General features: G+C 39.2%; 1 protein-coding gene across 4 annotated transcripts in view; it reads right to left on the reverse strand.

Moving 5' to 3' along the window:
* Positions 1-15,754, reverse strand: part of OSBPL3 (oxysterol binding protein like 3) — a 206,004-nt gene that overhangs the window by 164,080 nt on the left and 26,170 nt on the right. Inside the window, exon 1 of one of the 4 annotated variants that reach the window (XM_060020622.1) lies at positions 12,878-12,949. The exons of 2 other annotated variants lie outside the window; for them this stretch is intronic. In XM_060020622.1, coding sequence (XP_059876605.1) covers positions 12,878-12,897 — 20 coding nt within the window. In that variant the 5' untranslated portion in view covers positions 12,898-12,949. Of the gene's footprint in view, positions 1-12,877; positions 12,957-15,754 lie in introns of those variants that run through there. One more of the 4 variants, XM_060020620.1, reaches the window with a different exon arrangement.

The raw sequence follows: 15,754 nt of genomic DNA on the forward strand, positions 1-15,754 counted from the left end.
ACCTGGAAGAAATGGACAAATTCTTAGGAAGGTATAACCTTCCAACACTGAATGAGGAAAAAATAGAAAATATGAACAGACCAATCACAAGTAATGAAATTGAAACTGATTAAAAATCTTCCAACAAAAAAAAAAAAAAAAAAAATCTTCCAACAAACAAAAGTCCAGGACCAGATGGCTTCACAGGTGAATTCTATCAAACATTTAGAGAAGAGCTAACACCTATTCTTCTCAAACTCTTCCAAAAAACTGCAGAGGAAGGAACACTCCCAAACTCATTCTATGAGGCCACCATTACCCTGATACCAAAACCAGACAAAGATACTACAAAAGAAGAAAATTACAGACCAATATCACTGATGCATATAGATGCAAAAATCCTCAACAAAACACTAGCAAACAGGGACTTCCTGGTGGTGCACGGGTTAAGAATCCACCTGCCAATGCAGGAGACACAGGTTCAATCCGTGGTCAAGGAAGACCCCACGCCATGAAGCAATTAAGCCCATGCGCCACAACTACTGAGCCTTTGCTCTAGAGGCCGCGAGCCACAACTACTGAGCCCACATGCCACAACTACTGAAGCCTGCATGCCTAGAGCCCGTGCTCTGCAACAAAGAGAAGCCACCGCAATGAGAAGCCCGCGCACTGCACCAAGGAGTAGCCCCCGCTCGCCACAACTAGAGAAAGCCTGCACACAGCAATGAAGACTCAATGCAGCCAAAAATAAATAAATAAATTTATTTATTTATTTTTTAAAAAGTACTAGCAAACAGAATCCAACAATACATTAAAAGGATCATACACCATGAACAAGTGGGATTTATCCAAGGGATGCAAGGATTCTTCAATATACACAAATCAATCAATGTGATACACCATATTAACAAACTGAATAATAAAAATCATATGATCATCTCAATAGATGCAGAAAAAGTTTGACAAAATTCAACACCCATTTATGATAAAAATTCTCCAGAAAGTGGGCATAGAGGGAACCCACCTCAACATAATAAAGGCCATATGTGACAAACCCAGAGCAAACATCATTCTCAATGGTGAAAAACTGAAAGCATTTCCTCTAAGATCAGGAACAAGACAAGGATGTCCACTCTCAGCACTATAATTCAACATAGTATTGGAAGTCCTAGCCACGGCAATCAGAGAAGAAAAAGAAATAAAAGGAATACAAATTGGAAAAGAAGAAGTAAAACTATCACTGTTTGCAGATGACATGATATACTATACATAGAGGATCCTAAAGATGCCACCAGAAAACTACTAGAGCTAATCAATGAGTTTGGTAAAGTTGCAGGATACAAAATTAATGCACAGAAATCTCTTGCATTCCTATACACTAATGATGAAAAATCTGAAAGAGATATTAAGGCAACACTCCCATTTACCACTGCAACAAAAAGAATAAAATACCTAGGAATAAACCTACCTAGGGAGACACAAGACCTGTATGCAGAAAACTATAAGACACTGATGAAAGAAATTAAAGATGATACCAACAGATGGAGAGATATACCATGTACTTGGATTGGAAGAATCGATACTGTGAAAATGACTATACTCCCCAAAGCAATCTACAGATTCAATGCAATCCCTATCAAATTATCAATGGCATTTTTTACGGAACTAGAACAAAAAATCTTAAAATTTGTATGGAGACACAAAAGACCCCGAATAGCCAAAGCAGTCTTGAGGGAAAAAATACAGAGCTGGAGGAATCAGACTCCCTGACTTCAGACTATAGTACAAAGCTACAGTAATCACGACAATATGGTACTGGCACAAAAACAGAAACATAGATCAATGGAACAAGATAGAAGGCCCAGAGATAAACCCACGCACCTATGGTCAACTAATCTATGACAAAGGAGGCAAGGATATACAATGGAGAAAAGACAGTCTCTTCAATAAGTGGTGCTGGGAAAACTGGACAGCTACATGTAAAAGAATGAAATTAGAACACTCCCTACACCATACACAAAAATAAACTCAAAATGGATTAGAGACCTAAATGTAAGGCCAGACACTATACAACTCTTAGAGGAAAACATAGGAAGAACACTCTTTGACATAAATCACAGCAAGATCTTTTTTGATCTACCTCCTAGAGTAATGGAAATAAAAGCAAAAATAAACAAATGGGACCTAATGAAACTTCAAAGCTTTTGCACAGCAAAGGAAACCATAAACAAGACGAAAAGACAACCCTCAGAATAGGAGAAAATATTTGCAAACGAATCAACGGACAAAGGATTAATCTCCAAAATATATAAACAGCTCATGCAGCTCAATATTAAAGAAACAAACAACCGAATCCAAAAATGGGCAGAAGACCTAAATAGACATTTCTCCAAAGAAGACATACAGATGGCCAAGAGGCACATGAAAAGCTGCTCAACATCACTAACTGTTAGAGAAATGCAAATCAAAACTACAATGTGGTATCACCTCACACCAGTTAGAATGGGCATCATCAGAAAATCTACAAACAACAAATGCTGGAGAGGGTGTGGAGAGAAGGGAACCCTCTTGCACGCTTGGTGGGAATGTAAATTGATACAGCCACTATGGAGAACAGTATGGAGGTTCCTTAAAGAACTAAAAATAGAATTACCATATGAGCCAGCAATCCCACTACTGGGCATATACCCAGAGGAAACCATAATTCAAAAAGACACATGCACCCCAATGTTCACTGCAGCGCTATTTACAATAGCCAGGTCATGGAAGCAACCTAAATGCCCATCGACAGACTAATGGATAAAGAAGATGTGGCACATATATACAATGGAATATTACTCATCCATAAGAAGGAACGAAACTGGGTCATTTGTTGAGACATGGATGGATCTAGAGACTGTCATACAGAGTGAAGTAAGTCAGAAAGAGAAAAATATATTAACGCATATATGTGGAACCTAGAAAAATGGTACAGATGAACTGGTTTGCAGGGCAGAAATTGAGACACAGATGTAGAGAACAAACGTATGGACACCAAGGGGTGAAAGTGGCTGCGGGGGGGGGCGGGTGATGGTGTGATGTATTGGGCAATTGGGATTGACATGTATTCACTGATGTGTATTAAACTGATGACTAATAAGAAAAAAAAAACACATTCTGAATATCTTTCCATGGTAAGACATATAGACCTACAGCATGGCTTCATAGTATTCATTATATACTGTTCCATCAATTCTAGAAAATGCATTTTCCAACATTTTAACATCTCTGATATTAGGCACGTCTCACGTTTAATGGCCATCACAGTTTACTTAGCAGCATATTTTTCTTCCTTAGTGGTACATTTTCTTTCTTAGTACCACATAAATTAATGGTGGATCTTCCAATTAATAGTCTTTGATTCAATGATACAGTTGGCTGTACTTTGTGTAATCAATCCACTTTTGGTGTTAGTGTTGGCAGCAGAAACTGTTTTTTTTTTCACTTTTTATTTTATATTGGAGTATAGCCAATTAACAATGTTGTGATAGTTTCAGGTGCATAACAAAGCGACTCAGCCATACATATACATGCACCCATTCTCCCCCAGACTCCCCTCCCATCCAGCCTGCCATATAACATTGAGCAGAGTTCCCTGTGCTATACAGTAGGTCCTCGTTGGTTATCCTTTTTAAATACAGCAGTGTGAACATGTCAATCCCAAACTCCCTAACTATCCCTTCCCTCCGCCCTTCTCCCCCTGGTAATCATAAGTTCATTCTCTAAGTCTGTGAGTCCATTTCTGTTTTGTAAATACATTCATTTGTATCATTTCTTTTTAGATTCCACATGTAAGCAGTATTGTAATATATTTCTCTTTTTCTGTCTGACTTACTTCACTCAGTATGACAATCTCTAGGTCCATCCATGTTGCTGCAAACAGCATTATTTCATTCTTTTTTATGGCTGAGTAATATTCCATTCTATATATGTACCACATCTTCTTTATCCATTCCTTTGTCAATGGACGTTTAGGTTGCTTCCATGTCTTAGCTATTGTAAACAGTGCTGCAATAAACACTGGGGTGCATGTATCCTTTCGGACCATGTTTTTCTCCAGATATATGCCCAGGAGGGGGATTGCAGGATCATATCGTAGCTCTATTTTTAGTTTTTTAAGGAACCTCCATACTGTTCTCCATAGTGGCTGTATCAATTTACATTCCCACCAAAGTGCAGGAGGGTTCCCTTCTCTCCACACCCTCTCCACCATTTATTGTCTGTGGATTTTTTGATGATAGCCATTTTGACTGGTGTGAGGTGATATCTCACTCTAGATTTGATTTGCACTTCTCTAATCATTAGCAATGTTGAACATTTTTCATGTGCCTCTTGGCCATCATGTCTTCCTTGGAAAAATGTCTATTTAGGTCTTCTGCCCATTTTTTGATTGGGTTGTTTGTTTTGATGATATTAAGCCACTTGAGGGCAGCAGATAACTCTTGATGTTCCTTGTCACACTCCCTCAGCCCAGCCCTGGTTTCAGGCTTAGCCATGGTGGGGAGTTCCTCGTAGGGTGAACTCAGGCTGACAGCTCCCACCACAGGCAACACAGGTGTCTCCTTTGTTCTCTGGGGTCTTTTCTGAAGCTAAGCATCAACTCAGCCTAAAGGCAAGGGCAGCCCAGAAATGTGGAAGCATTAATGGCCAAGGTTACAACCTCAACCAGGGGGCTAAACGGGCAGCTGTATCCATGCTCTGGCCTCCTATCTTTCCAAAGGAGGAATCTGGGTGCAGAACGGAGCCCCAAATGCCTACGGCACCAACCTTCATAACACACTTTTATATTGGCTTTTCCTCCCTCCCTGCCTTTCTCCCTGCTCCCTCACCCCTGCTTCCTGGATCCTTCCCAAATAAACAACATGCACTCAACTCCTTGCTTCAGGCTATGCTCTCAGGGGAACCTGAAATAATGCAGTGGTCATTTAGGCTATTTCTAGGTCTCAGTTTCTCTATCTGCAAAATGAGAAAATGGAAATAAAATCCTTTCAAGCTTCCACATTTTAGGACTCCAGAGGATCTCCTCCTTTTATACATCACAATGCGGGTGACCTTTTCAACACAGAGAAGCAAACTTATAAGACTAAGTCATTAAACTTTATGGTAAGTATAGGACCAGGCCTTTTTCAAGTGGGACAAAGAAGAAGAGAGAACCACTGAGAGATGCTATACTTGGTGGATGTTCTGCTTCAGAATGTTGATAACACATTAATGAACTCAACTGACATGTCCTTATCACCGAGATACAGCCCCAACTGGAGGGCCCTGTCTTCTTGAACTATTTAAACAGTCTTTAGTTTTCAAGTACTTTGGCACCCAAAGTATGTTTGCAAATCAACTGCTTGGTATTTCCAATTAGTTTTTCCCACAGAAATGCTATTAGAAATGGTTATGTTCCCAAGCCAGGCCATTAAGAGTATTTAGTCTATAAAAGCCCTAAGTACCAGCACAAAAGTTCCTAAGAAAGTACATAACTTGACCACATTCATTTCTTTACCAGAGAAAATATTTAGTAATGCAGTCAAGACTCCAGGAACAAATATTCACCCACGCCAACACATACACACAAAGATACATAAACACACACACAAACACACATACTGGTGAAAAGGAACTTCTCAAGAATCAAAATGCCTGCACAGATGTTCACTTAAGTCCTTATAACTAGTCTTGATATCAACACAGACCAAAAACAACGACAACAACAACAGAACCTTAAGCTCACCAAAGCGCTCAAAGGTTAACGTAGCAACAACTGAGTTCAACATGCAAAGAATGTAAAATTTCTTGGCCAAGGATAAGAGTAAAAGGAGGGAAAGAGGGCAAATCAGAACAACTGAGATTAAAGAAAAAATATTCTTTCCCATTTTTCTCCATGGAAGGGCTGACAAAAAGCACCACAGGGGAGAAACCTGTATTAATTATCCTCATGGTTTGCAAGAAAAGCTCTTTATTAATTTTAGTCTAAACAAATATAAATAAACAGACAAAACACTCTAGACATAAACCTGTTGCAAGAGCTCTCCAAAACCAGACATAACACCCATGGTACATCTTTCAGCTTGAATGAATAAACCCTTCCAGCGTGACCTCCAATGGTTTCATTTTTTTAAACATAAAAGGGAATCATTTCACTCAAGCATGAGACTGGAGAGAGCTTTTGTATTGTTGATAGCAACACTGCTTGGGGATACGATTAACTGGATTATATCACCTAATAATCAAAAGGAAGAACAGGAGTGAATGTAGTGGGGCATTTCATGCTTTGAAAAAGGAGCTCAGACATGGTAAAGTTTTAGAATGCAATAGTCAAGAGGCACTTTAACTACCCAGGCACCAATATGACACACAAAATTCTATTCGACAAGACTAATATTTGATTTGGGTTAGGATCAAGGATCTAAACAGAATTAAAGAAAAGAATTTAAGTAGCTAAGCAAAATAGAAGTGTCCCTTTTATTTCAGGGACAAGGAAACTAAGGCCCATGGGCTCAAGATTTGCCCAGTGTCATGTTATCACTAACCGTATACCCAGTTACTTAGGTCTACCTGGAGAATGCCTTGAGGCTCAATACCATGCACTGTAGCAGACTGAACCTCTGAAACTTTAGGAGGCATGGTCTAATTAATCTTCCATATCTAAAAAATCATTTTTAACATCCTTGAACAAAACATGAAATAGGATGAAATTTTAGGTGTTGCTCTACCAATAAGGAAAGCCTCATATGAGCCACTTAAAGATATTACGTACTAAATTTTTTCATCCAGTTTAATGTAATTCATGGCAGGCATTTGTATAATCATAGACAAAATCCTACTACATTCTTAACTCTGTATATCACATCAGCCCTAGGGAGATTGTGGTTAGGTAATTTCCAGGATGGCCCAGCCGTTACAATCTGTAAACCATTAGCTGAATTTATTAACCAGAGTACCAACAGGATTCCCAGATTTAAAACATTTCTCCACCCAATTCCCTTCCCCTCCTCCACCTCACCTAAAATAACTCTGAGGTTTTTCAAACGTAATACTATAATATTTTAAAAGATGACAACCTTCATTGCAGTAGTTTCATTTCACCCCTCTAATTGTTCTGGCGACCCATCTACAGCTGGATTCCTGATAACCAACCATTTGTCAGCTTTGCCAGGGAGTTAGACCGTATCTTTCCAAACCAAGCAACTCTTCCCTGAGGTTTCTTTCAAGTAAGATTATACGAGCAGTTTCTAATTTCCTATCCCTGCAGGAAAGGTTGCTCAGACCTTGATTTTAAATACCTCTTATTAAAGTATTGCGTGGCTGCTGAATTATGACCAAATTTTCAATCTTCATCCTAAATGGGACTTTATTAGTTGGGCAGTTGTTATTATTCTCAGTATGAAAACCAAATAGATTAATAGAAAAAGGATTAGGCACATTAAAAAGCAGTCAGATTGTATTACTGATTAAGTAGTTCACAGCCAAGGAAGGAAGCTCACTTTAAACAGAAGCTGCAGATTTATATCCACTCCCTATTTCAGGACCTGCCACCAGAGATGCTCAATAAATGTTGAATGAAAAGCTTTTTCCCATCCAAAACCTTTCTTCCTCTTTCATAGTATTCTACTCTTCTGCCTTCCGCAAGAATTACAGCTTTCATGTGAGCAAACGAAGGAGCTATAATGTCCAAATATACAGTCTCTCAAGCCAAAACATTGTCCCAAACCCCAGGAGTCATCTAGCTGCTTTATTAAGTTATGAAAAGCCTTTCTAGTCAAACACTTGGATTAATTTATTTTGCAAATTAGGATATCTTTAGATATGAAGTTATTATTTATTCTCTGCACCAAGAGAGACTGTTACTTTTTAATCCTTTCTCCATAAGGATGTCAAAATTTTTCAGTCACAAGGTAAGACATCAGACCAAAATAGCTTTAAAAGTTCTGTATAATTATGAATGTCATTACAGTTACTCTATGTCAAGAATCATTCATGCTATTTGAATTCATATAAACACATTCACTTAGAGACCCATTTAACCGGGGCATTTCTGCCCCAAAGAAAGTATGTAGACAAACAGCACTCTTACCATTCCAACCATATTACTTTTCAGTACTGCCTGGACAATTCTCTTACACAGATCAGAAAAAAAAAAAAAAGCGGGTGGGGGAGGGGGGGTTGGCAGGAGCAAGGGGTTGGTACAAAGAGGCAAGTCCTACAAATAAACTTAGGTTCTGTCCAAATAATTAAAAGAATTAAAATTTGGACCCTAAGCAAACACAAAATCATTCTGCATTGAAACTCTTTTTAATTTCAAACCTAGAAATTTTTTTTAGCAGGAATATGGTGACCAAACTATGTTACCTAGAAATTATAAGGGTGGAAGACACTTTGACAGGTTTTTTTTTTTTAAGAGTGTAAGAAATATCACACTGGGTCTGATAAGTGGTTTCTCTGGCCAAGGGTTCTTGCCAATGGTACTAAAGGGATGGATGGAAATAGAGTGAAGGATAAAGCAATTGGGCTGTTAAGGAACATGTAATCATGCCCTCCATAATCATGACTTCTAAGACCCATGATATGATGTCCCTTGGTCACTAGAAGTTTCAAGAGAGCAGGGATTTTATGTTTTCACTGCTCTACCCCAGTACTTGAACAGCATCTGGCACACAAGAGGCTCCAAACAAATTATTTTTGAATTAATACATTGTTACAACACGATCATTCAGGCATTTGCTTAAAGCTGAGAGCACATTAAGTTACCAGTTAGTTCCCCACTAATAAAGCAAAAAACACTTAAACCTTCTCCATAATGAGACTGGGTGCTGCCTGTCATTCAGGGACTCATTTATTCCGGCAACGAAAATGTACTGAGCACCTGAGATGTGCTAGGAATTTTGTTGGCGCTGGAGATGCGGTGGTGGACAAGACAGGCAGTTCCTGCCCGCAAAGGGCATCCATTCTAGTGACTCTCTCTGGCTGCTACGTGGAGGACAGGCTGTTGAGGCGGAGAAGAAAAGCAAAGAGGCTAGTTAGGGAACCTGTGCGGACTAAAGGTGAGATGATGGTGGCCTGCACCAGAGAGGAGTCGGTGAAAAGGAACTGGACTCAGGCTATATTTTGTACATTTATAGGTTGATGGAGATAATCCAGGAGGTGAAGAAATTAATGACATAGGAGAGAAGAGATAAATCCATAGGCAAAGAAAGAGAGGTTGAGACCTGTGAGCGGGTGCATGGCCTCAGACAGGGGCAGGGGCAAGTGATTCACTGTCACAGGACAGAAGACAGAGTGTGGGTACCATAATTTCCTAGTACCTAAGTCTGCAATAAAGGAAATTCTCATCTAAACAAAACCCATTAGACTGCAGGGTAATCCCATTCTCTTCCCTGATTAAGAAATGTAATACATGGTCACTGTATTTAGAAATTTTAGAAAATACAGAAAAGTATTAAAAACACCCATTGATATCACCTGGAATTTCACCCTTGATATCACCTGGAATTTCACCCTATAGTGATAACTATTACAAACTTTTGTTGCATTTCATCCCCAAATGTTTTCTAGTTAACCTATTTATTTTTGTCATTGGGTTCAAACTGTATAAAAATGATTTTACATCCTGGTTTTCTCAGAAGCACTTCCCATTCCACACTCATACATTTCTTGATTTAGTAGAAGGGCTGACCCAGAATCACAAGCATTGCTCTTGAGTCTCAGCTCTGCCGCGGACAAGCCTTTGACTCCACAAATGGCTTCACAGCTCTGGCCTCTGGGACAGCTCTGATGACCTCTGGGGTACAAGGGGCGTCCTCACTCTTGTCCTCTTCCTACCGCTCTGGAGGGAGGGTCAGTCTCCATTACCAGCCTCTTTTCCTTCTGCACACACCTAAATGGTTTTCAGTCATGTTCCCGTGCTACATACGCTCCCCGGGTCTCCTGCCCATCCCTCAGTTTAAAGATGCTTCCAGACAAGTACTCTTTCGTGGACTAGACTCTTGCTCTGAACGTGCCAGGGGATGTCTCTTTTCTCTACCTGTATGCACTTCTTCCCATAAACTGCTCCTGGTTATGTGATTACTCAAGCATCAACCATCTAATTACTCTGCCACTGTTTTCTAATATATGATCTCTCACGTGCATTCTACCTGCTAAGTCTACTTTCTCTGGCCCCTCCTCATAGTCAACATTCTACATTTCTTTTCATACCTCTTTTATCTCCTCTGCTACTTCTCCCCACTTCGTTCCAGAAAGGTACACTGAGCCCCTTGTTATTCTTCAAATATTCAAGTGCCCTTCTGCCCCAGGGCCTTTGCACATCCTGTTTCTTCTACCTAGACAACTCTCTCCCCAGACATTTATGTAGTCTGTGCTCCCTCTGTCTCTTCAGGTCTCTGCTCAAATGTCGTCTTATCAGAGAGGCCTTTGACTACTCTATATAAAATCAAATAGCAACCTGTCCTGAATACTCTCTAACCCCTTAGCCCTGCTTTCATGTTCTCCATGGCACTTAATATCACCTGGCATATATATATAATTTGTTTATAACGCAAACTCCTCAAAGGCAAGATTTTGTTCACTGTCATATCCCCAGGACTCAACAAGGGTCCTGGCACATTCATGAGCGTTCAATAAATATCTAAAGAATGAATGTTTTTGAAAACACACAATCATTAAGCTGCCTCAGCACATCCATTGCCGTGCAGCATCATCACTGTGGCCTCACGGATCTTCTTCGCTCAGACTAGCTCTTGGCCCTGCAGAGAAAAGCCTGCACTTGGAGCTTTGAGATCAGGCTGCTGCCCAACCTCCAACTTACCAACTGGATGCACCATGTGAAAACTCTAAGAGCTGGATTCCCACTTCGTATCCCAGACCACGAATAAAAATGTCCGTTTCCTTGAGGACACGGAGAAGGGTAGGCTGGGACGAAGTGAGAAAGTGGCATGGACATATATAAACTACCAAATGTAAAATAGATAGCTAGTGGGAAGCAGTCACATAGCACAGGGAGATCAGCTTGGTGCTTTGTGGGAGGGAGGGAGATGCAAGAGGGAAGAGATATGGGGATATATGTATAGCTGATTCACTTTGTTATACAGCAGAAGCAAACACACCACTGGAAAGCAATTATACTCCAATAAAGATGTAAAAAAAAAAATCTATCCTTTAAAAAAAAAAAAAATGTCCATTTCTACCAGGCCTTGAATCAATCTCCATGGAAAATACTGACTGACCCCCCCAGGGTGCCAGGGGCCTATAGCCCACACCTGAGTGTGAGCTCGGCGCTGACTCCCATCATCCGGAAACCCACTCGGTCATAGAAAGGCTTTACTAAAACTGTTGTGTGACTGAAATACTGCAAAGCCTGTTCCAGGAAGACCCCTGACCCAGCCTGGAGGGTACCAACTGGGCTCCCAACTAACCATCCCGTTTTCTGTTCTGAGCTATTTCTACCTCTGCACAAGATGCCAATGGGTAGATGATTTTATCAACTAAAGCATCTAGCCACTCAGATTAGAATATAGCTAATTTTAAAAAATATCCTTCATCAGTTTTCCCCGCTCCGGCTTTCCCACCTGCCCATTCCATGTGTTTGTCGCTATGAAGAACAGAATGGTAAAGCACTAGAATATCTATTGCCGTTTTCACGTCTTCTCTTAACCATCAAATGAGCATCTTCCTTTATCTCTGTCTTGTGCACACAGTGCACACATTTCTCATAGAAGGTTTTTCTGTTTGTAAAGTTGGTCTCATTATTAGAATTAAAACTGTTGGATTTTTTTTTGCATTCTTCTTTGTGAATCTGATCTTTTTCTACATTTGTGATTTCCCCACCTGTCTTTTAGCTCCTCATGTAATATCATGTTAACAATCAAATTTCAGTTTTCAATGAAGATACATTCTTTTGTTCCTCTATTGTTTTTTGTTTTTTTAACTCTTTCACCCCTCAGCCATTACTTTCTTCTCATGGATCTCCTTTGGTGTGGTAAAATTCCTTTTTAAAATAGGTTCTCTTTGTTTCACTGAATTTCTAGTTCCCGACTTCATGGTCAGCTCCACTGACTGTAGCGGGGAGATCTTGGGCCTATCTGTTCACATACTTTCACATTTTGTGTCTTTCCTCATTGACGCCTTGCCCCCAGCCCCCCGCCAATATTAAATACTCAATAGAGTGGTCTAACTGCTCGTCAATAGAAATGTAATAAGTCATATTCTATCTGCCTTGCCTGGTGCTGTGAAGGTCAGATAAGATTAAGTGGTAATCAAACCATTCTAGAAAGTTCCAGTCTGTATACTTGAATAGGCCCTTTGCTTTTGTTAAAAGAGGAATTTAACACTGTGAAAGGAAAGGCTACTGAAGCAACATAATGCACTCATGTGGTCTTTGCCAAGATCCTGGCAGAACAGACACAAAGAGAAAAAATTCACCATCATCACCTAAGGTTGTGAGACACAATCCTTCCCATCAATAAAAAACATTACTTTTCTACACTTCCAAAACAAATCCAGTCTGCATTACACAAAAGCTTGTCAAGCCTTCAACCACCTCTTTCTTAATGAATTTCACCTTTTTCACTCAGTGATCGAGTTTGAAAACAAGCTCTAATCTAGATTGAACAGCTGAGCCTTATCCCAGTGCTAATACAGTACGCAGGTAAAGATCTAGATAAAAATTGCTAATAAACACTTCTCAAATCACTAAGCTTCAACGACTTTTAACCAGTACATATTCATTCATCCTAAAAGTACTCTAGTATTTTGCCTTTTATCCTTTAAATAAAATTCTAGTAAATGACGTTATTTCTTAAACAATACACTTGATGTTCTCGAATCTAATATCAGCCACTGAAAGATTTTGTGCAAATTGCTTAAATACCTGAGTCTCCGTTTTCTCATTTGTAAAACAGAAATACGAAATGCTTTGTCAGTTGGTTATCGCGAAGGTTAAAGGAGGGAAAGCACTTGAAAGAATTTATAAACCCTAACAGACTACACAAAAATATAACTGTTAGACGGCAATTCAAAGTCCTCTATGATCTCATTTCCTAATTTTTTTTTTTTTGGAGGGGAGCAATTTTATTTACTTTGATTAGGTAATACATTCACATGGTTCAAAATTCCAAAGTTGCAAAAGGGTATTCAGTAAAAAGTCTTTCATTCCTTTCCGCCAACCACCTAATTCTCTTCTCAGGAATGTAATCAACATCTTATTTATTTTTCAGATGCATGTGGATTTTCCCTCAATTTTTATACAAATGCTATCTTATTATTCACTGTTTTACATCTTCTTTTTTCTGCTTTAACAATGTATCTTGGAGATTGTTTCATATTCATATATCAACAGAGAGGGAGCTCCTCCATTCTTTTCATTGGCTGCCTGAAACGCCATTGAGTGGAGGGACCATGATATATTTAACTGTCCTACATTTAGGTTATTTCCAATCTTTTACTGTTAATAGTCTTTGCTCATGTATAAGCATATTTGTAAGGTACATTTCTAAAAGAGAACTGCTGGGTCAAAAAGTATACACATTTTCAATTTTGAAAAAGATTGCCACATTGTCCTTCATAGAGGTTTACAGAAATTTATTCTCCTTCCAGCCATAAATGGAAACTATTTCTCCACAAAATTGTCCACATAATCTCTTGTCAAACATTGTTGTTAAATCTCAGCCAATAGGATAGCAAAAAATGGCACCTCCATGTGTTTTAATTTGCTTTTTCTAGTGAGTTTTTGGGCCTTTTTTGCTTGATAGTCTCTCTTGAGTAGCAAGAAAATTTAATTCACTCCCTTTTACTTTCTTCCTCTACACCCCTCTGCACATCCTATGACCCAGCCATCCTGAAATACCTACTATTCTCCAAATAGACTACATTTTGGAAAATGCCTATTCCTTCCACCTCTAGTCACAAAAATGTTTGACAGTCAAATTCAAAGGCGTTTCAGTGTTTATGAAATGTTCCTGTATTGCTCTCATAGGACTTAATCCCTCCTTTTTCAGGGTGTCCAAGGCACACTGTTAAAGCTTCAGAACAGCATCAATTCACTCTGCCATGTACATATATGAGCTTCTTAAAGTCTGAAAACAAATTCTCCATCTTAGCACCCTTTATGATATCCAACACATTCACTCAATTAACGTGGAATGGAAGACTGAATTAGAAATAAAAAACTGTGACTTTCTAATAATTGCAAATGTGTCCTTAAACTTCCAAAGTGCTATAAATCTAGTGATGGGGATAATAAAATATAGTGAAGCTCTGGAGACTTGCTCTTTGGCCTAGAAGTTCATATTACAACTTAATGCTGATAAATCCTTCTTCTAAGTTTTTTGTTCAACGTTTGTTTTAACACTGAAATCCTGGTTGTGAGTTGAATGACTAAAGAACATAACTAAGATCAAAGCATTTTTTAAAGCAATGTACTAAGGTCTAGTAAACCCATGAAAAGGTGGTTGACTTTTTTACTAATCAAGGAAATGCAGTTTAAAAATCACAAGAGGGCTTCCCTGGTGGCACAGTGGTTGAGAGTCCGCCTGCCGATGCAGGGGACACGGGTTCGTGCCCCGGTCCGGGAAGATCCCACATGCCGCGGAGCGGCTGGGCCCGTGAGCCATGGCCGCTGAGCCTGCGCGTCCGGAGCCTGTGCTCCGCAACGGGAGAGGCCACAACAGTGAGAGGCCCGCGTATCGTAAAAAAAAAAAAAAAAAAAAAACCACAAGATACCATTAGACATCCAACAGAATGACTAAAGTGGAAAAGACAGAAAATGTCAGGTGTAGATGTAGAGCAACCAGAATTCTCATAAACTGTTGGAGGAAAATGGTATAAGCATTTTGGAAAACTGTTTGGGAGAACCAACTAAAGCCACACATATGCCAACCCTGTGACCCAGAAATTCTACTCCTAGGTGTATATTTGATAAAAAAAAAATACATTGTTCACACAAAGCTATGTACAAGAATGTTGGCAGTGGCATTAATTATAACAGCATACAATGGGAAAAACCTAAATGTTTATCAATAGTAGAATAGATGAAGTATGGTATCCATACAGTGGAATTCTAACAGCAATGGGAATGAACCAACTATACAACTTCACACCAAAATGTGAGAGAATCTCACAGACCCTAAGGGTCTACACACTTCTATTTACATAAATACAAAAACTAGCAAAGGTAACCGGATGCTGTTAAAAATCAGGAGACCCCTATGGAGTAGGCATGGGGACTGGGGAGCACATGAGGAGGCTTCTAAGGAGCTGGTAATATTCTCAGTTTGGTTACACAGATGTGTTCATCTTGTGAAAACTCATTAAATGATACAACTGTGCTTTGTATACTTTTCTGCATGAATGTTACATTTCAATAAAAAGTTTACCTAAAAGAAAATAGGCTAAAGCTCCAAAAGGGAATATATTCCTTTAAAAATACCTTTCATGAATAAATGTTTTTTAAATGTCATGGTGATTATTAGCCAGTTTTGCAAACCCAACTGACTTGCACTGGTTTGACCCAAGAGCCTATCAAAAAGAGATCCAAAGAAAGCAGTTTTCTATTTCTAAAACAATGCAGGAGCCACAAATGGTATTCAGGATGGTTTGATTAAGGAAAAAAATGAGGTGACCAGAGATCAGCTCTAGGGAATAAGCAAAGATTGCAGAAAAAGATGAAAAGAAACAAAACCACCTTAAAATGGTACCAAAATATCAATTACTCTTAAATAAGCCTTCTGTTGAGCTACTAAGGAAAAAT

The sequence above is a fragment of the Delphinus delphis genome, chromosome 9, assembly GCF_949987515.2.
Source record: "Delphinus delphis chromosome 9, mDelDel1.2, whole genome shotgun sequence".
Classification (NCBI taxonomy): domain Eukaryota; kingdom Metazoa; phylum Chordata; class Mammalia; order Artiodactyla; family Delphinidae; genus Delphinus; species Delphinus delphis.